Genomic DNA, 25625 nt, shown 5'->3' on the forward strand with positions numbered 1-25625 from the left:
TGGGTCATATCGCAATGCCTCTGGGCCTTCTAACCACCTAGGGACTGTATCTGCAACCCTACAGTCCCCTGACTCTCTGCACTTATGAGCCACCTCCCTTGCAGCACTTAGGAGTTCCTTTGCCCTCTTTACCCCCCTTCCCCTCTTCCCCCCCGGCACTTCTCCCCCTACTTCCCCCTGCACTTGTGTGATCTGAATGACACATGTCGTAGTTCGATCGTTGTTTTGTTCTCCTGCCTTCCCTTCCGTTTCTTGTTGCGCCTAGAAACACTTGTGTACAAGCGCGTTATAAATGACTTTTCTGATGCTTGTTAATCTGCTTAGAATCACATGCTGTGCATATGGTCTGACTTACAGTGGTAACCGCGGAGTAATGCATCTTGTCTTTCAGGGACCGAAATGGGACCTGGGCATAGGCGTGTCTAACACTATCCCTATCGTGATGTGTAGTGTATCCGAAATCCCTCACGTGCCGAGGTCCCTCAGATTGTTTTTTTTTTTCCACCCAGATAACTGCCCGTCCTATAGCGGAGTTCTTCAAAGAGACATTTTTTATCTTTATTCTGACTTTCTCGGTTATTTCCTCTTAAGTCACTTCAGAGATTCAACAACCTCGGCGGAGACTGCAGTGAGTTTGACGGCGGTGCAGTTCGGCGCCTAAGATCCAGCGGCTGAGCCATCCACGTGGCCAGGCCCTCAGGCCGGCCTACACAGTAGGGAGAGTGGAGTCGGGGTGGCCATATCTTTCGTCATCTCTCCTCGTTCCCCCTCTATGCCCTCTGTCTGATCATCTTTGTTTATACCTTTTGCTATGGAAAGGACTCCGTTTAGGTTCTGCCGTAAGTGTAGGGTCAGGTACCAGTGGAAAGACTAGCACAGAACGTGCAATTCTCGTCTACCCCTAGATCATGACGAGAAGCGGTGTGCGCCGTGTAAGCTCCTTTTGCCTAAGACCCGTAAGGAGCGCTGCGTAAAGCGGTGGGCCGTGTACAGTACGTCAAGGGCGGAACCCTCTTTCCCCCACCGCCTCACACGCCGAAAGTGACGGGGGCACTGATGATGACCAGACATCCATATTGGATGTCATCAACTTTGAGGCGGATGCTTCTAGGCCACCACCCCCGTCCCTGACCGCCTTGGAGCCGGACGCAGGTATCGTTTCGGGGACAATGCCCGGCAAAAGGGGCGTACAGAAACCACGAAACACTAAAAACAACCCCTCCATCCTCTGGTCTGATAGATCAGCAGCTTTCACCGTATCTGCAGCAGCGTCTTGCGACAGGGCATTCCAAAAATAAGTGTGCTACCCCTAAATCGGCTTTACACGCTGAAGCGCGGTAATTCGATGCTCTTGCGCCCCCTAAGGCCTTGGTAGGTCCGAAACTTACTCTTAGGCCTCCTAGCCTTTCCACGGGTGAAAAATCTACTGCTAGGCCCTCTGATGCCGCTGTCGGCTGTAGATCTCCTGCTGACCCATTGACTCACGCCGATTTGGCGGAGATTGAGGATAGTATCGCAAGGATTACTTTGGCGGTTGCGCTGACGCCTAATATACTGTCGAAACGCATGGAACGTGCCGCGGTCAAGTCTGAAGGTACGCCATGGTGCCCCAGTACTTGCGAAACCTATGAGGACAGTCATGAGCCTCTGTCCAACACCCTTGGAGACAAATTTCAACGCCAAACAGAGGAGGATGACGTTTTTCCACCTTTGGGCCCTTCTGGTTTATCTAAGTGGACCAGGGAGAAATTTGAAGGATGCATGGACAGTCTAGAAAGGATTGTCTTGTGTTCTGAGCAAGCTTTTCCTAAGCTCTTGTGAAGACCCTACTTTGGGGTCAGCTTCACGTTTCCAGGAAAATCTGGACTCGGCCCTCGGCTTCTGCCTACCATGAAGATGTGGTCCAAATGGACACTTACCAGGACATCTGACGAGGGCGACCCTGATGACCAGGCGGATGGCATGAACAACTGGTAAGAAACCTAGCAAGTGGAGCCTGAGCCATGGGCAATCCCCACGCAGGATCAAGACACTGATGTCCTATGCCTGGATTCTCCTCCCACCACTCCGGCCCGTCAGAACTTGCCTGTAGACGATCAAATGGCCTTCAATGCCATTTTAAGGTAGGCAACAGAGCTTTTTCAGATCACCACCCAGGAGATGGTACCCGAACAAGACTTTGTGGAAGACATTCTCAAAGAGAAACCACCCTCAAGCCATTCCCCTCCTGAACTCTGTTAAGAGAAGGTTTGCTTCCTCCCCGGTCACGCCAGCTCAAACCCAGGCAGTGCATCCAAGAGTGGAGAAACTATTTCACCCAGCTCCTACAGACCCTCAATATATTAAAGGCCACACCACCCCGGCTCCTTGGTAGTCACTACCACCCGGAAACGAGCTGGGGTACCCCTTGCTACGGGGGAGGCACCTCCGGATAAGGCATCAAAGAGGTTGTACCCCCTACGTAAACGTATTACCTCAGCATCTGCAAACACCACATGCATATCAAACACCACGCTGCTTGCCAGTTATGCAGACGCACAATGGAACTTCGTACAAGAGGTTCTCGAGGAGGTCCCTGAACCCGCCAGGTCCAGACTTCTCACCATCATGGCCGAGGGCAGACAAGTAAATCGGAACATAATCAAGAACACTCTGGACACTTCTGAGACAGGCAGATCCCTGGCCCTGGGCACACTACTCAAGCGGCACGCTAGCTATGCAACTCGCGGTTCAAGCCTGAATCACAGGCCGCCCTTATTAATAAACCCATTGAAGAGACCAACCTCTTCGGGAAAGCGGTCTACAATGCTCTGGAGATGGCCAAGAAAGAGCATGAGACTCTTAAATCATTACAACAAACAACTCCGAAACCTTCCCCCCCAAACGGGAGGTGGTTCTCGTCTGTCCTTTCAAGGGCAGTCCTGTGCAAATCAGAACTACAACACAGGAAACTGTAACTCAGGACAAACATTAGGAAGCCCCTCCAACTACCCACCTCGGGGTCAACGACAAGACAGAAGCCCCAATCCCAGAGGAGATGCAGCCTCTGGTCAGAAATGACCAACAGATCCAGGTCCCCTCCCATGTCACCCCGGTCGGGGGGTGTTCAACATCTTTCCTCGCGGCATGGGAGGGGATAACTTCAGACCAGTGGGTTATAAAGACGATCGCCCACGGGTACTGTGTGGAATTTGCCCGACCACCACAGTTCAGACAGCCATGCTCACGACGCCCCTCACCGGACCATCTGCAGATCCTGAATCAAGACGTGGAAGCGCTGCTGGGAAAGGACGCCATAGAAGCCGTCCCTATTCTTGAGGTAAACTAGGGTATTTATCCAGTGTACTTCCTTGTACCCATAAAGGACCTCACCATGCGACCTGTTCTAGACCTGCGCCCAGCAAACAAATTTATAAAACCTCAAGTTTCGTATGGTAACGCTACAGGAGGTGATCCCATTGTTGAAACAGGGTGACCACATGGCACCATTGGACATGAAAGATGCATACTTTCATATTTCAATTTTGCCAGCGCACAGGAAATATCGAAGGTTCATGATAGAGGACAGGCATTACCAATTCAAGGTGCTCCCCTTCGGCATCGCCTCAGCGCCAAGGATGTTTACAAAGGTCCTGGCAGTAGTGGCAGCACATCTGCGCAGACTATCCGTCCCGGTTTACCCTTACCTCGGCGACTGGCTCATAACGGACTCCTACGACAAATGCTTTTTGAACACCCAGAAGACCGTAGACCTTCTGTTCAGTCTGGTCCTCTCCGAGAGGAAATCCAGTCTAGTCCCCAGTCAAGTAAAAGCATTTCTGGGGGCTCTAATCCAGACGGACGGCAGCCTCGTCTTCCCCTCCTACGAGAGGGTTCCGAACATGCTTTTTCAGATCCCTCAATATGTAGCCAGTCGGGAGGTGATGGTATGCAAAGCCATGCGCTTGCTAGGTATGATGGCGACGTGCATATACTTGTATCCTCAGCGCGCGGCTGCGCATGCGTCCCATGCAAGAGTGGCTCAACAGCCAGTGGTGTCAGGCCAGCAGACAATGGGAAGATCTGTTGTCTTGCCAGCCCTTGGTCTCTCTCTGCACTGGTGGTCGAGGGAAAACCTCTTGAAGGGAAAAACCTTTACCACCCCTGCAGTGGAAGCCACTCTCACGACAGACTTATCTCTCACGGGGTGGGGGGCTCACCTGCTTCAGCAGACAGCGCATGGAGTGTGGTCCCCACAAGTAGCATACATCCATATAAATCTGCTAGAGCTATTAGCGGTGTTAAAGGCACTGAAGGCCTTTCAGATGCAACTACAAGGGAAGATAGTGTTGGTTCTGACAGACGTCACCACAGCCATGTATTACCTGAACAAACAAGGGGGCACACACTCTCCAGGGCTATCCAAGCTGTCCCAAAACATTTGGATGTGGGCTCTCAAACACAAGATGTTGTCCCAACACGTTCCAGGGGAACTCAATCTTCTGGCAGACGTGCTCAGCAGAGATTTCCCACTGCCCATAGAATGCGAATGGTGTCTGCACGAAGACATTGTCTCCAATGTCTTCCCACAATGAGGCTTCCCAGAGATCGACCTGTTCGCAACTCAGGAGAACGCCCAATGCCAAGACTACGCCTCCAGGTACACCCAAACCGCTCCAAGGGGAACACAAGATGCACCAGGAACCAGTCACCATGATATTGGTAGCCCCCATGTGAGCCTGCCAACCTTTGGGTCGCTCATCTAATGGAAATGTCCCTCTCCCCACCAGTAAAACTACTATGCCCGTACAACATGTCTCAGGACAGGGGGGAGACCCTACACCCATGCCCACAAACTCTGAACTTGGCAACCTGGCTCCTGAGGTCAGAGTTTGGACACCTTCAGCCAGCTGAGGTGCATGGACATTCTCAGGGAAGATAGGAAACCGAACACCCGCCATTGCTATTCCAACAAATGGAAACGCTTTATCATCTGGTGTAATACCAAGGGCGTCAATCCCATCGATTGCTCACCCACACATAGACGCAGGTCTGGTATTCAATTCCCTAAAGGTCCATCTTGCTGCTATCTCAGCCTACCCCATGTCACAACAGAAAGTGTTGTGGTGGTAAATACCGGTGATTGAAGCTTTTATGGAAGGGGTTAAGAGGATCCTTTCTAGTGGCTATCGATTCTATTAGAAGGGTTAGCGAACTAAAGGCTCTTTCTGTTCTAGACCCTTTTGTTACAGTCCACAGGGATAAGGTAGTTCTGCGCACTCATCCCAGATTTGCGCCTAAATTCATCTCGAAGTTCCATGTGAGCCAATCGATTGAACTACCCACTTTCTTCCAGAATCCCACTAGCATGACAAAAAGAAGCCTACACACACTAGATGTGTACAGGGCAGTCATGTTTTACCTGGATAGAACGAAACCACTGAGGAAGACAAACCAGTTTTTTGTTTCAGTGGCAGCTGGTAGAGAAGGAGATCCTGTCTCTAAATCGGTTATTTTCGAGGTGGATTGTCAAATGCATCACACCGTGTTATGCTCTTGCTAAGAGAGAACTGCCCTTCAAGCCTAGAGCACACTCTGCTCGGGGAACTGGGGCTTCCATAGCATTCATTCCAAGGCAATGTTTCCCTAGAATCCATTTGCAAAGCGGCAACCTGGAGTTCTGTACACCTTTACAAAACAATTTCCTAGACACTCATTCTAGATCGATTCTCAGGTGGGACAAGCAGTATTAAGACATCTTTTCTCTACTGTTCCTTATCACAACCCACCTCCAACTCTGGGTACTGCTCGCTAGTCTATGCACAGCATGTTATTCTAAGCTGATTAAGCATCAGAAGACATTCATTATACCTGCTTAGATTCACATGCGCCCTCCCTACCTCTCCGCTTGTGTGGGAAGGAACATCGACGTCTTACTCTATTCTCTCCATGTACTCGCTCACAATAGCCTTGGGCTAACTCATGGCAGAAAAAATCCAATCAGAGGGACCTCGGTGCATGAGGGATTTTGGGTACACTACACATCACGATGGGGATAGTGTTACAGACACACCTATGCCGACATCCCCTTTCAGTCCCCGAAAGACTAGATGCAATACTCTGCGGTTACCACTGGATGTCGGACCATATGCACAACATGTGAATCTAAGCAGATACAATCATCAGAAATGCTATTACGGTGAATAATGCATGTCATATAGCCCATCATATGTATGCTGCAAGTTCTTTACCTCTATGCAGCCCTCTCCCTCCTAAAATAAGCCTGGCTGCTCTGTCAAGTTAACAACTTTCCAGGTGGTACAGCCTTATTCTAAGAGTTGGAGTTTCTGTACTTGCCAAGGTATAGTTTTATAAAGTCCCATTGGGTGGGCTTTAGCAAAACTGTTCTAACAAATGCCAATTCTGTAAAATGCGGTGCATGGTTCATGTGGCAAACGAACAGTCCATCACAACGGGAATGGCGCTTGGCTTGTGCTTGTTTATCTCGGGTGTATTGGAGATGGCAATCTTTTCTCTCTAAACTTACTTACTTTTTTGCCTTTCAGAACAAGACAGTAGCAACACCGAATCAGGGTGTGTGGGACATGAGGGGGAAGCAGTTCTATGCTGGCATTGAGATCAAAGTCTGGGCTGTGGCCTGTTTCGCACCACAGAAACAATGCAGGGAAGATTTGTTAAAGTGAGCAACATTATATATCAAGTTATGATATTCTCCTCATTTATGGGAACCAATTCAATGTTGCATTAGTGATTTTGACTGCTGTTGCGTCCTGCGGGTGCTTCTTTTCATTGGGGAATAGCATAATGAAGTGCCATTGGTCTTAGTTCATCAAGGTTCTGTTACTTGGGGGGCCGGGGGGGCGCGGTGTTTGTATTACAATAACTTCTGCCACCATTTAAAGATGTATCACGCGCATTAACTTATGTACAGTAAATCAATTGAGGATTGTGCCGCTTCTGAATGCAACATTTTCGGTTGCAAATGATCTGAAATCTCAGAATAGTAGTGTTATAAAGTGCATACTTTATGTAGTATAATTTCAACTGCTTGTGTAAGAGGGTTGACTCTAGCTCCTTCACTTTAGATCTGTTAAGTTCTAGTGTTTGCTGTTGAGGCCGCTGAGAAGAGTGCAACCGTTTCCATAGCACACACTGGCGAAGTCTGCCTCTTGGCTGGCTTCTTTGAAAAAATATAAACCAGACGTTTGGGTCCTTTACGTAAGCAGTGAAGTTACTCTTGTTGGTAATGTCTGGGTGCCTCCTAATGTAGGTTTTTGTATAGCGTTGCAATCCCCTTTGTGGTAAATTGGCATGGTTTGTCTGCATTGTGAACATATAAAGTTTGGCTTTTGGGCTGAAACCCTGTTGAATTTACTGTAGGGAATTATGTAAAAGCTGGCTAATACTTTGTAACACCTGGATCAGTGTAGTCTTTTTGTCTATTTGGTTTCATTGATTTGGTCCTCTAAAAACTATATTTGCAGTATCCTCTTAAAGTGCACTTTCCTTGCCATATAACTGTTTTAAGTGTAAATCCAATGCAGCACTTCATAGTTGTAATTGATCGCCAGACCATTTTGTGGTATGACTGATTTTCAGTGCAATATTGTATAATTTTGTTTTGAATTAGGAGCTTTACGGATCAGCTGCGCAAGATCTCAAAGGACGCAGGCATGCCCATCCAGGGCCAACCGTGCTTTTGTAAATACGCACAGGGTGCCGACAGTGTGGAGCCCATGTTCAAGCACTTAAAATTGACCTACGTCGGTCTTCAGCTAATTGTGGTTATCCTTCCTGGAAAGACGCCGGTCTATGGTACGTGAGATTGAGTTTATTCTGAACTAGCAGTAGAAAACAGCAGCTTTTCTAATTTTCAGAACTACCAAGGCTGTGGCAGGTTGTTCTGACGTGGGTGGTAAATGGGAGCAATGTATCGCTGCGCGAGTCTCGAAGAATGTGGCATATTTGCATACCATGGTGTTGAGAATTTTCATGTCTGTGCTAATTTCCTCCCACCTTAGAAACCCCCGGCTCTTTTGCTGGATTTAGGACTTTTACATTTTAACTTCTGTGTGAGTGGTACCTTTGTCCTCACTCTAGTGTTTTAACCTGATTTGCATTGTGTGTTTTCATTGTGTATAGAGTCTGACAAACGCCATAGGCATCTACTTTTTGTATAGTGACACAGAACACCCCAGTGCAATGTCGCTGAGAAGTCCTTTGGATTTCTCTTAAGGTTGAAGTACCTTGTCTTGGGTGTTCCCATGAATAGTAAGGTGAAATTGATTTTTGCTTACCTTTTTCCTTTTGTAGGTCCAGCACATGCCAGTTTATGTGGAATGTTGGGTGGGGTTACTTAGTCGCCCCTTATCCTACTTTCTCATGTAACATTTTTTGTTACCCACACTACTTTAAATTGATATGATATGGCATTTTATAATGCGCCTATACACAAGTGTTTCAAGGCGCGACGAGGCAAGGGAAGGGGGGAACAGAGGGAAGACTGATAACGATCTTACTAGGCCAGGTGTCATTCAGGTCGAGCAAGTGCAGGGGAAGGGGGAAAGGAAAGTGCGGGCGAGGGGGGAGAGAAAGTGCAGTACATAGGATAATAAATAACAAGATAAATAAAAGAATGGCCAGCTGGTGGAAAGTGCAGGGTGAGAGCAAACCAAGTGCAGGTGGGGGGACTGTAGGGATACAGACCATCCTCTGGTGCAGGGGTTGCCAGGGAGGCAGTACAGGCGTGCAACTGGCAGGGCATGGGCCTGAGATCAGACAGGTGGCCAGGTAACACTGCAGTAATAGTACAGCATGACTTCAGCAGGGCAGAGGGGGAGAGAAAGCAGAAGCAAAGGGGAGGGTTTTGAGGAGCTTCCGGAACCAAAGATGGTTCTCCTCATGTTGCAGGGAGGCTGTTCCAGAGGGAGCCCCAGCCGAAGAAAGAGATCTACCACTAACTCGTTGCTTGGTGAAGCGGATGACCAAAGAGCTTGAGAAGGGAGATATTAAGGAAGGGAGAGTTGTAGATATTGGGGCCCCAGATGGGCTTGTGGACAATACAAAGGATTTTGAACTTAATCCTCGCAGCCACTGGTAGCCAGTGCAGAGATTTCAGTCCTGGAGAGATCGATCCCTCGGCTTGAGGCCAAGGACAAGTCGTGCAGTCCTGTTTTGGATGAGTTGCAGAGGGTATAGGCAGGTAGATTTAGAAAAAGGCTTTTGCAGTAGTCTAGCCTAGAGAGAATCGAGGCTCTGGTGACAGTGAGCTTCAGGGGGAAGGAGAGTAAAGGAAGACAACCTCTGAGGAGGTGGAGTTGGTAGTGTGACTTCTTGGAGACGTCAGATGTGAGGAGAGAAGGAGAGTGTGGATCGAAGATGACCCCGAAGTTTTTAGCCTCACAGGTGGGAGCAGGAGGAGGGCCAATGGAGGCCGGCCAGAGTGTGACCGGAATGGAGGGAGTGGGTGTGTCTATGAGGAGAATCTCAGTCTTACTGGCATTAAGGCAGAGGTCATTGGCGGCACACCACTCTTGGATAGTAGACACAGTCGGAGATGAGGGAAGGAGAAGAGGAGGCTGAAGGTAGCCTGAAGATGAGCGGAGTGTCTGGTCTTCTGCATAGCACTGAAAGTTGGGGCCGAAAGCTGCAATGCGGTGGGCAAGAAGTGCCAGATGGAGGTTGAAAAGCCAGGGTGAGAGGTTAGACCCCTGGGGGACACCACAGGTAGAGAAAAAGATAGCTGAGAGGAAAGACCCAACTTGGAAGGGTCGGTCAGAGAGGAAGGAAGTTGGCCACGCCAGTGCCTGACTGGTGATACCAAGGTTATCACAGAGACTATTTAGCAGGGTGGCATTGTTGACGGTGTCAAAGTGCTGGTGGCAGGGGTTTCAATTTTACTACCAGTGTGCTTTACTGCAGGCTGAACCCTCAGCTGCAGTACAGCACCCACAGATGTCCATTTTGTGAACACGGACCTAGTCTTTATTTTTGCTTTTTCTGTTTGTGAGGTCTTTCTTGGTTTTTACTCTGTGCGTTGAGACAGGTTTGAGCCCTTTGTGTGTTTTGCCTTTGCAGGCTTCAGGCCTGAAGCCCACCCCTGGCTCAGGTGTCTGGAAGGGCAGAAAGTGAGGGAGGTTCCTGAAACTCCTTTGCCTCTAGGTGTGCCTGAACGAAACCAGTCCTGATTGGCCAGCAGGCTGTCCTAAACGTTCAGCCACCTTGTGTGATTGACAGCCTAGGCTGTGAATGAATGGGAAACTTGCTTAAAAGGCAAGGGTTTTGGGATTAGAGACAGTCTGCCAATGGAAGAAACATCCGAAGAAATCGTGAAGAGAAGCATGCTGCAACCTCATGGACCTTGAATTGCCTTGTGACACTGTGCTGACCTCCTTCACTTGACAGAGAAGCTCTGGACGGAAAGACTTCTCCCCTTGGGCTGGTGGGACCAACAAGCCCGTGACGAACTCCACTTTGGTGCAATCACTGATTGCTTTGCCTTTCCGGTCTAGCAGAAACCCAATTACCCGGGGTAGTGTCCATAACCAAGTGCAATGTCGTCCGTGGAACGTATTGGGCCAAAATCTCCAGGAGTCTCCAGAAGCAGGAAATCCTGATCCAGTGTCCAGGACCGAGGGAGCAAGGGAAGTCCAACCAGAGATATTCGTTTTGCATCTGAGCTGTTTGCGAGGCTCTGAAACACTGAAGAACCGCTGAATTGAAGAAAACCCGTAGTGACAAAGTCCTTTCCCGGTTACTGTTGCAGGAGCCCTCCAGATGTCCTCACTCTTGTCAACATGACTGAGGCTCAGGAACCAGGGTATGATATGATGTGGCATTCAATTCAATGTGTTTTCTGTGTTTCTTTTTGAATTATGGAGTCTGACAAACTCTATAGGCATCATCTTTTCATTTGTCAGAAAGCACCCTCAGTGCAGTGGCACAGGGAGACCTTTTCAGACTTTCCCAAGGTTGAAATACCTTCTCTGGTATAAACTTCTGTTTCCCAGAGTAAGTAAAGTGAAATTGACTTTACTAGTCTTTTAAATTCCTAGACCCAGCACACCCTATCTTACAATAGAGTGCTGGAGGGGTTACTTAGTATCCCCTGTGTCTAGATACTCATGTAGCAGTCAGATGCCACCCTTTCCTCTCAGAATGGCTGGTGGCAGTGGTTTTACAACAAACTACCATGATTTTCCTGATCGCAGGAGCCATGTTTTTCAAGATGGTGTCTGAGCCTCCTTTGTTTAAACGGGTCCCGGTCTTCTTTTTTTGCCATTTCTTTTTGGCAAGGTTTTTCTAGAGTTTCTCTGCACGCCAAACTAGGTCTGTTCCCTTTGTTCCTTCGGCAGGCTTCAGGAGTGAAGACTGCCTCTGGCGCTCAAGTGTCTGGGGTGGGCAGGAAGTGAGGGCGGCACCAGAAAATTCCTTGTGCATAGTCTCCTGGGAGACCCAAATGCACTCTGGCGTGATTGGCTGGCTGACTGTCGGGCAAGGGCAGCCACCCTGCTGGGTGAGTGAAAGCTAAGCTGGAATGAATGGGAGAGAACTGAATAAAAGGCGATTCTCTTGGCTTGGAAGGCAGTCAACCACTGGAACGCAAGAACCGAAGACGAGCTTGTAGAGGACGGCTGCTGCAACTCCTGGACCATTGGTTTGCCTGGTGAAGCCCTGCTGCAGGTCTGAATTGCCAAGTTCATATGGACAGAGAAGCCCTGCAAGGACGACTGCTCCCTTTGAGTTGGTGGGACCAATCAACTCGACACTAAGCCACCTGGATACGAATCTCGGAGCTGGTTGTATTTTCCTCAGTGCTGCAGGAAACCGAATAACCAGGGAGAGAGACACCAGCTTGTGTGCTTGACTACAGCTACCAGAATTGAAGATTTGCCAGGTGCCAGCTTTTTGACTAGTCTCAGTGCAGGCGTCCTCCCTCTTGTCCCCACGACTGAGGCTCGGGAACAGTGAGATCTGCAGGAACTGCCAGGAACCGAGGTAATCGGCTGCATCTTTCTCTTCATTTGTAAAGGTACTGTAAAATCAGACTGAGTACTTGCCTCTCATGGTGAAAGTGCTTGAAATGTTCCCAACTCACAGACCTAATCAGTTTATGACCCAACATATGTTTGTTCTTGCTACAAACTATTCCTAAGAACCTTTGCAGAGACTTTTGCGTTTATCTACCAGAACTGCTTTATCCTATACATGTCTTTAGCCCATTGACTTTGGCCTAGCCTGTTGAATTGACTTGACTCTTCTGGTGAACTCTAAATATTTTCACTGTTTAAGAATAACTGTAACCTTTCATGTTCTAATAATCTTAGCCTTTTACTCCTTGAAGGGTATTTCTGAAATAGTGTTGGAAGTGTTTTTGTGTGCGATATAGAATTGCCTTCGCCTTTATGAATGTTTTATAACTGACAGATAAAGAAATTAATAAGTATTTATCAAAGAAACCTTGAGTGTAAGAGTTGATTTGAAAACTTGATTGTAGACCTCTGTGCAACATATTACAGCTCACATTCCCTCTTGAGATAAGCCTGGCTGCTCAGCAACGCTACCACAAAACTGTGTAGTACAGAGTTACACCAAAGGTTGGTTTTTCTTACACCTGTAGTCCTAGTTGTGCCTATACACAAGTGTTTCAAGGCGCGAGAGGTACTGTTTGGTCTGCTTGGCTGTAGCAAGACGCAATCCAGCTGGACCACTTTCTTCAAACCAGAGTTACTTTTTGGCTTGGGTACTTATCTTCTTGACTGAAGTTGTGCCTTCTCACTTTTGCACTTGCTTAACTTTCTGAATTGATTTCAACTCCCCTTTGCACAGGCTTAACAGCTTGTATGCCTTCTGTGATTTTCTCAGAACTATCAGACTATGTGAAAGACTTTATCCAAGAAGTGCATCAGAACTATAGACTTTGTCCAATTGACTTTGGCTGTCTCGGCTCCCATAAGGCACCCTTCGAGGGGATTGGGTCTTGCGACGTATTCCTCATCTATGACAGTAATCGCAACAGCTGTGCTGTTCGGAAAACCTTTCTGCTCCTGCGTCGATGATGTCGATACGCTGTCCTCGAGGGCCTCCGTCGAGCCGACGTCACCGGATGTTATAAGTAGGACGCATGACGCCTGTAGCCTCAGTTGCGTTTTTTCCGCAAACGTGTTCGCTTCGAGATCTTGGCGCGCCTCAGTTCTACTGAATCCTGTTCTGCGAACCTGTTTCTTCCTTGCGATATTGTATGATGTCTTCGGCTTCTTCCACCCAGCGGTCTGGTTTTAGGAATTGTTGGGTGTGCGGGTCCAAGATGTCGCTGACGGACACGCACGACGCTTGCCTCTGATGCCTCGGGGAGGACCACAATGCGGATGACTAACGACTGCCAATCACTCACATCGAAGGCCTTGCGGGAGCGTAAGAAGCTGTCGGTCGGTAAGGTGGCCAAGCCCCTTAGTCGCGTTCCACTGGTCTTTTGACGGATGATTCAAGGGGTGACTCTCCGCATCGTCGTCGTGAGTCCGGGGGTTCTCGGTCTGGTCGTCGGTCCCGCCATTCCTCTGCCTCTTCGAGGCACTCCTGGAAGAGCAGTCACTGGTCGCCTTCCCCGTCCTTGTCGGAGGACTCTGCCCGTCGGCGGGTTGCTTGTCTCACCAAGCATTCCACTCCTGAGGAATGGGATTCCTTCCGAAAGGAGATGTTGGCGATTTTCCAATCGCAGGGCTCCGGTCCGTCCGCACCGTCGAAAGACGCTGTTCGTGACCGTTCTAGAGACACTGCTCATATGCCTTCGGGCTGGAACAGTCGTCGCGACCACCGGGCGCCTTCTTGCTCCCGGTCGGACAAGGATGGTTTCTCTAGACATGCCCGTTCCAGGTCCTGGTCCTCAACGCCCTGGAGACCGCGAGCACCTGTGATGTCTTCCAAGAAGACATCGACGCCTGTGGCGCCGAGGTCGTCGACTGACTCTCTCGAGGCTCTGCCCTCTAGTCCTGTGTCGACGCCATTGAAGCTGTCGGCGCTGCGCTCGACATAGACGCCGATTCCATCGACGCCTTTCGAGGCGGCTTTGTCGGAGGTACCCCGTGGCACGGTGGAACCCCACAGAAAGGCTCTGTCCAAGGCTCAACATGTCTTTGTTCCTTTTTCTGTACCCTCCTTCCAGCCTCTGGATTATATTTCTGAGGTGGATGAGGGGTCTGAAGAAGGTGAGGTTCCTGCAGAGGTTCCTGATGGCCTCCTTTCTGGTCATAGCCAACTTGAGGACCTGCGTCAGTCGTTGCACGACGCCAGTGGTCTAGACACCTCTCCGGAGGTGGAGTTTGGTAGTCCTGAGCCTAGCACGCATGGCGAGTCCTCGTACCGGCGCCTGATGTCGAGGGTCATGGATTACCTGGGATGGTCTGCCCACCCCCCCCCCCCCCCCCCGGGGATTTTCAGCGGGATGACCCGACTGATATCCTTGACCAAGGTCCACCAACTGACATGGTGCTGCCAGAGAAGGGTGGCTGCGACTTGGACTTCTCCGGAGAGTCTTCCGGCGACCCCTGCTACTTGACCACGCACCCTACTCCGGAGAGTTTGGTGGTGCAGGCGGCTACGGCCCCCGCAAAGCAGGCGTCGTACCCTACCATCCCGCCTAATAGGGACGACAAACGTTTTGACAGCTAGGCGAAGGTGTTTTCTTCTGGGGGTATGGCGCTTCAGGCTGCGTTTGTGCCTTGCCTCGTTTCACGCGCACTCTGTGGAGCGGTATCTCCTTAGCGGCTGATCATATTCCCGAAGGGGAGGAACAGGATGGTTTTCTTGCTATCGTGCAGGATGGCAAGGATGCCATTTGTGAATCCGTTCAGTCGGGTCTGGACATGGTTGATTGAGTCAGCCGGTCCATGGCGGCGAGCACCGCAATACGCAGGTTTACGTGGTTGCAGAAGTCTGGGTTTGCTCCTGATGTGCAAGCCCGGCTCCTCAACATGCCCTTTGATGGTGAACATCTTTTTGGCAGCAAGGCTGACAAGAGCCTTGAGAGGTTGCAGACCTCCAAAGCTGCAGTGAAGTCGTTGAGTCGTTGAGCACTGCAGTTCACCAACCTCTGCCTTTTCGTCCTAGGGGACAGTAATGGAGGGGAGGTTCCTTTCGATATTACTTATCCTTTAGTAAATCGAGAGGAGCTGCAAGTCAAAGGGGCCACCGTCGGAGTGCCAGAGGTGGAAAACGGGGTACTCTAGGTGCCAAGGCTGCTCGGGCAGTTGCCTCTTTGCCCTCAGGCACTGCCGCTTCAGCTCAGTCATGGCCCATGGTTCGCTGGTTGGGGGAAGGCTGGCGCAGCATCTTGTAGAGTGGCGTGCCATTACTTCGAATGTGTGGGTTCTGGAGATCATAGCCCACGGCTACTGTCTTCCTTTCCGGCAGAGGCCTCATGACAATCCACCAGGGAATCTCTTTGAAGAGTCCGGATCCGCTCCTTGCACAGGAAATTCAATCCCTGTTGGAGAAAGGCACCATAGAACTGGTGCCTGTAGCGGAGAGGAACAAGGGATGGTATTCCCCTTATTTTTTAATTTCGAAGAAAGACGGGGGGATTGAGACCCATCATGGACTTGCGCGGTTTGAACAAGCTCCTCAGGAAGGACAAGTTCAAGATGGTTACTCTTTCTCAAGTCCTCCAGGCCCTTCAACTTCAGGACTAGTTGGTGTCTCGACCTCAAGGACACTTATTTTCATGTGCCGATCCATCCAAAGCACAAGAAGTACCTGAGGACTCGCATTTTGTTTCAGGTCCTGCTGTTCGGATTGACCTCCGCCCCGAGGGTCTTCACCAAGCTCATGGTGCTGGTGACAGCATATTTCAGGAAAGGGGATTCACGTCTACCCCTACCTGGACGATTGGTTAATCAGGGCGTGCTCTCCCGAGCAAGTCCTGGATCATCTGTCCATCACCTGCCACTCCCTTCACAAGCTGGGCTTCTCCCTCAACTTGAAGTCCCATTTGACGCCAACCCAGCGGCTCCAGTACATCGGAGCAGTGCTCGACACATCCCTGGTGCAGTGTTGCCCTCCCCAGGTGAGGGCTCATCACATTCAGCAGATGGTGCACAAGTTTCAACACGCCCAGAGTCTCCCGGCGTTCGAGTTCTTGAGGTTGCTCGGCCTCATGGCATCCTGCATTCTTCTGGTGCCGGAGGCCAGGTTGCCGATGAGATCTCTGCAGTGGGCCCCCCAAGATGCAGTGGTCGCAGTCCTCCGGCAGGATGTCGGACCCCATTCAGGTGCTGCCCTCGGTTGCCCAGGACCTTCTGTGGTGGGCGGTCGAAGGCAATCTGATGAAGGGGGCTCCATTTTGACTACCCTGGCCGGAGGTGATGATCGTGACGGACGCATCCCTCACGGGATGGGAGCTAATGCCAACGAGTTGACAGTCAGCGGTCGTTGGTCTCCGCAGTCCAGACTCCACATCAGTCTGTTGGCACTGCGGTCCGTCATGTTTGCCCTGAAGGCTTTTCTGCCGACTGTGCGAGGAAAGAATGTCCTGATTCTTACGGACAACACAGTGGCCATGCACTACCTTAACAAAAGGGGGGGGCAGGGTCACTTCCTCTGTGCAGCGAGGCGATGCAGCTCTGGTTCTGGGCCATCCAGCAGGAAGTTTCGATCTCGGCAGTTCATCTGGCCGGAGACAAAAACGAGACGGCAGACGCTCTGAGCAGGCAGAGCGCGATCTCTCACGAGTGGGAGATGGCTCAGGAGATTCTCCTGGAGATCTTTGCCCTTTGGGAGACCCCTCGGGTGGATCTCTTGGCCTCCAGTGTCAACCGGAAGTGCGAAAGGCTCTGCTCGCGGGAATTTCCTCCAAAAGGAGCCTTAGGAGACGCGTTCGTGGTGGAGTGGTCCTTGTACGAGTTTCCTCCAGTCCCCGTCATCCTGCAAGTGCTGCAGAGGTTATGGAGGTTCGGGTTCAGGATGATCCTCATTGCTCCGGCTTGGGCTCGGAGGACGTGGTACCCGGACCTTCTCGACTTGTCCATCTGCCCTCCACGTCGTCTTCCCTACCGAGACGACCTGCTCTCACGGTAGGGGGCGGGGGGGTGTCAGGTTCTCCATCCAGAGGTCAGATCCCTCAACCTTCATGCTTGGATTCTGAAAGGTTGAGGTATAAGGATTGGGACCTCCCTGAAGACGTGATGGAGGTGTTGCTTTCGGCCAGACGGCTGGCAACAAAGTCCCTGTACCGTTGCATTTGGAGAAAGTTCTGCGACTGGTGCAGGGTTAAGAATGTGGATCCTTTTTCATGCGACATTCCTGTGGTTCTGTCTTTTTTGCTTTTGTTGGCCCACAGGGGTACTGTTAACTTACCTGGCGACACTGTCTATATTTAAGCGCTCGTCTGAGGAGTGTTCTTATTTCAAAATTCCATTAATTTCTCAGTTTCTCAAAGGACTTACTAATGTGTTTCTGCCGTCACCTTTCCAGGTGCCTGGTTGGGATTTGAACCTTGTTCTGAAATTCCTTATGGGTGCTCCGTTTGAGCCTTTACATTCTTGTCCTTTGAGGCTGTTAACCCTTAAAACTGTGTTTTTAGTTGCGGTCACGTCCGCTTGCAGAATGAGTGAGTTGCAGGCACTTTCAGTTAAGCCACCCTTCCCTGTGTTTCATAACAGGGTTGTTCTTAGTTCGTCCTTCCTTTCTTCCGAAGGTGGTGTCGGAATTTCATTTAAGCCAGAAGGTCGTTCTTCCATCATTTTATCCTCCTCCAAATCCTGGTAAGAAAGAGGAGAGGCTCCCTAGGTTGGATCTTAGGGGGGGGGGGGTTTAAGTTTCTACATTTCTCGCATGTCCCGGGTCAGAGTGGACAATCAGCTCTTTATTGGTTACGTTGGAAGGCGTTTGGGACAAGCTATTACTAAGCAGACTTTGTCTAGATGGATTATCTTGGCAATTTCTGAACGTTACTGCTTGGCGGGTAAGGACCCTCCGGTAGGCTTACGGGCCCATTCTACTAGGGGTATGGCTGCCTCTACTGCCCTGCAGAGGGGTGTTCCTATTCGTAACATCTGTGAAGCAGCCACTTGGGCTTCGGTCCATACTTTTGTACGACACTACTCCCTAGATTCTATCCATGGTCAGGATCTGGCCTTTGGCAAGGCGGTCCTTTACTCTGCAATTTGATTGGGCATTCTAAATTTCTAAATGTTTTCCCCTCCTCATACGTTGGTACTGTTTGGGAGTCTGTCATAGATATGGAATACGTCGGAGGACCCAATCCCCTCGAAGAAAAAGTTACTCTTACCTGGTAACGTTCTTTCGGTGGCATGGTCATCCCTACCTGCCCCGCTACAGAATTTCTTATGCGTTTGCAGCTTACGTTTCCGCAAGGCTTACTGTGGCCATACTGGCAGAAGATTGGTGCCACACGTTCTGGGGAAAAACTACAACAGTGGCTACGTGCGTCCTACTTATAACATCCAGTGACGTCTGCTCGATGGAGGCCCTCGAGGACAGCGTATCGACGTCATCGGCGCAGGCGCCGAAAGATTTTCCGAAGCAGCACAGCTGTGGTGATTACTGTCATAGATATGGAATACATCGTCGGACCATCCCATCGAAAGAACGTTACCAGGTAAGAGTAACTTGTTCTTCTAATCATTTGACTTTGGCATTGCTTGACCCCGATGGGTTGTAATTTGTTAAACATTTAACTGCTGGGAAAGGCTTACCTAGGATTTCAACTGTCTTACTCTTTTAAGAAAGTATGTTCTAACCTTTCTATTTTTCCTTAAACCTTCCTTTCTGCAAATCTGATTCTAAAGAGTATTGGTGTTATATAAATGCAATACTATCTTTGTTATTGAAGTCACTTGAGGGTGTAGGAGAAATTTATTAGCATATCCAGAGAGTATTCACCAACTTTGACAGTTGAAGTGTTCCAACGTTTGCTTGACTGTTAAACAATTGCTTTATTAAAGGATGCTTAACTAAAACTTGATGTGTAAATAAATAAATATATATGTATAACTGAAACCTTGAGAGTGTAAGTGTTACTTTGTTACTGGTATTGACTAACACTGTGTGAGACTACTAAACACTTATCTGCTTGGTATGGGGTAACCCACCTTTTGGTATATTTCTATAATACACATGTTGGTAGAGTGACTGAGCAGCCAGGCTTATTTTAAGAGGGGTAAATGTGAGCTGGAGCAATGAAATGCATACATACAGGTAACAAGTAACGCTTACACTCACGGTTTCAATTATGGCTTATTATTTGGTTAAAATTATTTTTAAGTAAGCATTTGTTAAAAAGGCAATTTATATAACCAGGTAAAGATGCATACTTTTCAGGATCAGCACAAGTTTAGTGGATAATCTTTAGATATGCTTTTTACACTTCTACACCCTGAGGTGACTTCATTCACAAGGACAGTAATAGCTTTTAAATATGTTAGTGCGCGTTACAAATATCCTTTAACATTATCACCACCGGAGTGGTCCCCTGGCGGCTTTGAAAGAAAAGGGAAGGGGTGGGCGAATTAGTGGGAATATGCTGTTAAAACCAGTAGAGCAGTGATGTGCTGTTGGCGGCCTCAACGCGGTGTCTGTTGGTTGGGCTTGGAGTGTTTTACGGTCGGTAGTAGTCGTGTGCTGTTGTGCGAGTCTGTGTGGTTGGTTTGTTGCAGTGTAATGAAGTTTGTGCAGATTGTTGTGTTGTAGGCTTGTGGTTGTGTTTATTAGTTTGAGAGGTGTATGCAGAGGTTTGAAATTGTTAGTGGATTGGTTAATTGGCATTGCTGCCCAGGAGTGAGGTGTTGATTTCATATTCTCTCCAGGTGGGGTGTGGGAGCCTCTGTTTAGTCTGGGCCGTCAATCCACACAGGCCCTTTCAGACATGGCATCCTCTCGCTTTCATAACCTTATCCACGTTGGGTCCTGGCCACCTATGTGACACCGATCTGTATGCGGGGCAGGCAGGCGTATGTGCGTTCTTTCCCAGAAACGTGGCACCTGTCAATGATTGAAATTACATCCAGAGGCGCTACCTGCCTACATTCACAACTGTATACGGTCAATGCCCAAGGCAATGTCCTCAACATAGTTCCATTGTGGCCAGTGTTGGCATTCACACAACTCTGTACAAATATGGGGCGGGTTAGGTTGTTGGCTGGAGATGGCTGGGGATACAGAATTCTGTCCTCCTGGGTGTCGCTTGTGTCCTATTTGACTTGGCATTGTCGCTCTAGTTGTAGGAAGAGCTTCTCTGGTCGGTTCTGGGTGTTGACATTGTCATCCTAAGTTTAGTCATCCTTTTCTTTGTGTTTACTGTTCAGTTGTTGCGGTTTTTCAGTTTGAATCTGTGGTGTTGAAGAGCAAGGTTTTTAGTAATTTTCTGAATTGTCGGTTGTCTTTGGTGTTCTTTTGGGATGTTCCATGTTTTTGTGGCTAAGTGGGAGAAGGAGGAGGCCCCAAGTTTTTTCTTAAGGTATAGTTTTTGTTCCAGGCAGATTTCATTGCTTGATCTGAGTCGTTGTTTTGTAGATTTTCTTTTGTAGGAATTCGGCTCCTTGTCCGCCGATTGCCCTGTGTTTTATGCACAATGCCGCACTTGGTTTGAACTGTGAATACTAGCCTGCGTTGCATCTAGATATAATTGTGATTGTTTGCAATGCCGCACTTACAATTGTAATCAATAGCCTGCGTGACTTGTAGACAGGATCGTGAATTTTAGCACTACCACACTCAGTCGATTTGTGAACATTAGCCTGCGCCAGACCCTGACAGGATTGTTAACGTTAGCCCGAGTCATTTCTAGATAGAAATGTTAATGTTAACATGCTCCACACGTGTATAACTGTCTATCCTGCTGCCCTTGCTGTTGATATATCCGTATCCCCCCTTCCTGTCACGATCATCTCAGTCCCACGTCTGTGTGTCGCCTTGTTTCCCTGCCATCCTGTTCACGTGCCTGGTCTCGGGCGCTTTAAAGATAACCATCGCATCACTACACTACACTTCTGCTATACTATACACCATCATTCAATTAGAACACAGCTATACCCTGGATTAATTCGGCCTAGCTGTTCACATACGAATACGACCCCATGAAGACTGCATCGCTCTAATAAAACGCAGCTAGCTAAGCACATTCTGGCCTAGTTGCTCACATGTGTCCTTCAGGTCAAACACAGCCAGAGCCCAGCTTGAGTGTCCACCCACCAGACTGCACACATTCAACTGATATCTTCAGCACCACACCTAACGCTAGGATGCAGCTACCATCCAGCAATTGCATTACCTGGACACATCTGGTGCACCCACACACCCTATGACTCGATCTCTACTGACCAGAACTACGGTTCCCGAGGGCGTTCAACCTACCAGCGCTTTAAGGTCATACCAATGATATATAGAGCACTATATAAATGACCAGTACCATACCATAACATTGTTCTGAAGGTGATGCGATGTTTGACTGGGAGCCAATGCTTTGTTTTTAGGGCTGGAGTGGTGTGGTCTCTTCTGGATAGTTTGAGGAGCAATCTGGCTGCTGCATTTTGGATCCGTTGTAGTTTCTTCACCAGGTATCCTAGTATCCCGAGATAGAGGCTGTTAACATAGTCAATTCTTGACATGAGGGCGACGATTTTGAGTGTTTTGTGGGTGAAGGAGAGGAAAGGTAGGATTCTTCTTGCCATGTGGAGGAGGAAGAAGCTTTTCTTGATTGCATTTATTTGTGGTTCCAAGGTTAGGGTGTTCATTAGCACTCCCAGATTTTGTACTACCTTAGATGGTGTTGGTACAGTTTCTATTTCCGTTGGCCATGGTATGTAGGTGGTGTTCTCTTGTTTATTGGATAAAATAATTTGTCTTTTCTGGGTTGTTTTTCAAGTTGTTGGCATTCATCCTGTTAAAGACTTATTTTAGACACTCGATTAGTGTTGAGTGATCGGCTTGAGTGTCTTCAATTTTGTAGATGTGAGTGTCCTCTGCGTAGTTGTAGCATGTAATGGTGTATTTTTTGAAGATTCTGATTACTGGGGTCTGGTAGATGTTGAAGTATAGTGGTGATAGTGATGATCTTTGTGGTACTCCAGTCGTTAACTCATGGGGGTGGGGGGGGGGCGGGATTTGAAGTTTTTTTTTTATATGTTGATTTGAAGGCTTTTGGTACAATTCCTGTTACTAGTGAGATTTAGGTTTCTGTAGTATACTGATGACGTTCCTTGTGAGAGGATTGACTTGTAGATGTCAGGAGGGCAGGGATCCATGGGTGATACTGATTTCTGGCTGTGTTTTGACAGCAAGAGTAATGCCTCTGCTGATATTTCTGGGTAGAGTTTGTGCTGTGGTTCTGTGTTGGGTCGGGTTAGTTGGTCTGTTTTGTATGATTTGTCGGATGGCGTTGATTTTGTTCTTCAAATGGTCTGCCAGGTCATTGCAAAGTTTCTCTGAGGGAGTTGGGGTGTTGTCGCAGATTGGTGGGTTTCTCATTTCTTTAATGATGTTGAACATTTCTTTGTGTGTTGGTGGCATTGGTGATTGTCATTATAATGCCTTCTCTTTGCCTTTTTGTATTAACTTGTATGCTCGGATTTGTTTCTGGAACAGTATTTTTTTTGTCTGGGTTGTGTTCTTTCCTCCATTCCTGTTCCATCTGGTTTTCTTTTTTCATGGTGCTTAGTAGTTGGGTGAACCGTTTTGCCATTGCTCTTTTTTTAATGGGGTGAATGGTTTTTCCGGGGGCGATCTTATAAATGGTATGTGCAATCCATTTGAGTGGTAGCTACGCTTTCCTGTCTAGGTCAGCCAGCTCTAGATCTATAGTTGAGGGTTTGGTCATCTCCAGTTGTTCAAAAAGGTTGCTTGCTTTAATGCCTTTCCAGTTTCATTTTGTGCCGGTTGAGAGTTTGGGCGGTTTGGATGCAGGCTTGAGTTGGTAGTCTGACGAATGGGATGATGAGATTGTAGTTCCACAGTATTTGCATCGGCGGTGCCGCAGTGATGGCCCTTTGACTAGCTATCGTAGTTTCATTGTCCAATCAGTGAGTTTAGGGAGTTGGCGTGACTTTCTTCAAACCAGATGTTGAAGTCCCCCAAGATGATTAGATGTTCGTGCTTGCTGGCTATGTTGGTGATGGCTTCTATGAAGTGATCAACGAAGGTTGCATCATATGTCGGTGGTCTGTACACCATGATGAATGATGTTTGTTTTTGGGTTTGCTGATGGGTGTAGGACCATGGATTCACAGTTGATGAGGGGTTTGTCTGTTTTTATTTTCAGGTGTCCTTTGAATACTATTGCGATGCCTCCTTTTTTTAAATTTTTTGTTTACTTGAAGGCATTTGCAATTGGTTGGGAGGCAGCTTTGGAGTGTGGACCAGCCCTGTTTCTGTGATGACTAGGATGTCAATGTCATCGAGTAGGTCAAAGATCTGAGTGATTTGACATGGATCTTGCGTTTATTAGATTGCAGTGGAGTTTGTAGGTGTAGTTTGGTTTGGGCTTGTTGTTGGGGTTGTCTTCTGATCAGTGTTGGGGTTTCCTTTCTGTTCTGTCTCTAGTTGGGGTGCTGGTACGTGTGCGTCTGTCGTCGAAGTTCTTGTAGTTTCTGCCTTGGGTTTTTGTTTTCATCAGTTTCTTCTTCCAAGGATTGTGGGCGTCAACTGGAAGTTCCTCTTGTTTTGGTGAAGTAGGGTGTTATTGCATCTGTTTTTGTTGCTTCTAGTGTTGTCCGTCCGAAGTGGTTGTGTTAGGTTGTCTGCTATTGTTGGTTCGTTCTGGTGACTGGTTGTTTGTGAGGTATGGAGTTAAGTAGAGGGATTTGTCTCTTCTCTCAGCGTTGGTCTGTTTTTTTGCTCCCGTCTGTGGGAGTGTGTTCTGCATTTTAGTCTTTGTTGCTGTTTTGGTGTGTTTGTTCTTTTTCCTTTCCTTTCCCTTGATATAGGTCGTTTGCGCAGAATTTTGATCTTGAGGGTTGTTTTTGGCCATTGTTTTGTTTGTTGATGCAGATCTGATTTTTGGTCTGACTGTCTTATGCTTTAGTGCTGGGCGTAAAGAATTGTCAGCTAACAGTTTCGGTTCTGTCTGTGGTGGGGTTGTCAGCTGGTGTTGCCGACTAGTTCAGTCGCTGTCTTGTGTGTGGTAGTGGAGGTGTGTAGGGTTATATCATTGGGTGTTATTGGTGACTGTCCTTAATGTCTCCCTGGACGAGGTTCGCTGAGCTAGCTATCTGTGGTTAAGGCTAGCTATTAACTACATAATTGTCCTACTGGGCGTTACTAAGGGTCACTTTGTTGTCTTCTGGGGGGGTGAGCCCCTGATCAGTCTCGCAACAGTTGTCAGCCAGTGATTTCTGTCGGACTCTCTCTAGGTGTGAGTTGGTCAGTCACATAGGAGTGTTGTGTATAGTGGGACAGAGGCCTACAATCAACAATGCAAATCTGAAGTAGGACACCGCTAGATTTGGGCGTCCTGTATAGTGGGAGAGAGACCTACGCTTAACAGGTTAAATGTGTGTTGTACTAAACACGGATTTGTTTAATAGTGTAATGTAGAGGAAGGTAGCAGAGGTGTTAATTATAAAGGTGTTTAGCTAGGTTTGATTATTGTTCTGGGGTTCCAGGGTAGAGTAATTGCTCTAGTCCTCACTTAGGCTTACCTTAGTGGTCCTGGGTGTTGCTGGTTGACAGCTGGCTACTGGCTTCCCCTGCGGACACCTGATGACACTTTCTGGGGCTGCCTGTTAGAGCCGCCCTTTGCCTTAGGCCCTTAGCCATAGGGGCTGCTGGGCAGAGGGCTGCCCTGGGAAGGTCAGTAAAGGCTTTGGCAACACAGGCCCAATCCGAGCAGGGGGGAGTGGATCGGGAGGCAGGATGGATCGGAGCTCGAAGAGGGTGTGGGGTGGAGGGCAGATGGCAAAGGGGGACTGCAGGGCTTAGGGGGGCCGCTTACCTACACAGGTGGGTACTTTTCCTTCAAGCTGCAAGGCTCCTATCACACTGAATACACTTTGCTGAGTCTGAGGTTGCAGAAATGAAAGGTTCAAGGAAGGAAAGGTTTACAGGTCCTCAGTATATGTGAGGACACTTAAATCTTCCAATGAGATCTAGACAAGCCTTTACCAGCTTTTAGTCTAAAACAACTTCCCACTTATGAGAGAGAGAAATATCGAAGTCAATGCACTAGACGAGTCTGCAGGGAGCCAGGACAGCCAAAGTCAATTGGATCACAGTCAATGTAGCTGAGGCACGCTTAAATAAAAAGTATTGCACAAAGTGAGAGTTTGAAGAAATTACTTGTAGGGTCACAAGCTTTGAAGCCTGTGAAAAGCAGAGTTGAAATCAACTGTAAGGTAAGCTAATGCAATTCCCAACTGAGAAGAATACAGCTAAAAAGACAGAGGCGAGTACCCCAAGACTAAACAGTACTTCAGTTTAGAAGAGTGGTCCAGCTGGTACTGTTGCAGCGATGCAGACTCTGGGTTCCTGAGCCTCAGTCGCGGGGACGAAGGGCAGGACATCTGGAGGGCTCTAGCGGTGGCAATTTGGACGTCTTCAGCAGCTACGGGCTCTTTTCGGTTCAGCAGCACTTTGCTACTTCAGTGGTTAGTAAACCGCACCGTTGTGGATCTCGGATA

General features: G+C 48.5%; 1 protein-coding gene across 3 annotated transcripts in view; it reads left to right on the plus strand.

Annotated features, from left to right (window-relative positions):
• The window catches only part of LOC138503097 (protein argonaute-4), a 324615-nt gene that overhangs the window by 211713 nt on the left and 87277 nt on the right, over positions 1 to 25625 (plus strand). For all 3 annotated transcript variants that reach the window (XM_069622601.1, XM_069622603.1, XM_069622602.1), the window contains exons 11-12: positions 6546 to 6679; positions 7631 to 7815. In XM_069622601.1, the coding sequence (XP_069478702.1) occupies positions 6546 to 6679; positions 7631 to 7815 (319 nt within the window). The remainder of the gene's footprint in view (positions 1 to 6545; positions 6680 to 7630; positions 7816 to 25625) is intronic.

The sequence above is a fragment of the Ambystoma mexicanum genome, chromosome 11, assembly GCF_040938575.1.
Source record: "Ambystoma mexicanum isolate Mex_15411 chromosome 11, UKY_AmexF1_1, whole genome shotgun sequence".
In the NCBI taxonomy this organism is placed as follows: Eukaryota; Metazoa; Chordata; class Amphibia; order Caudata; family Ambystomatidae; genus Ambystoma; species Ambystoma mexicanum.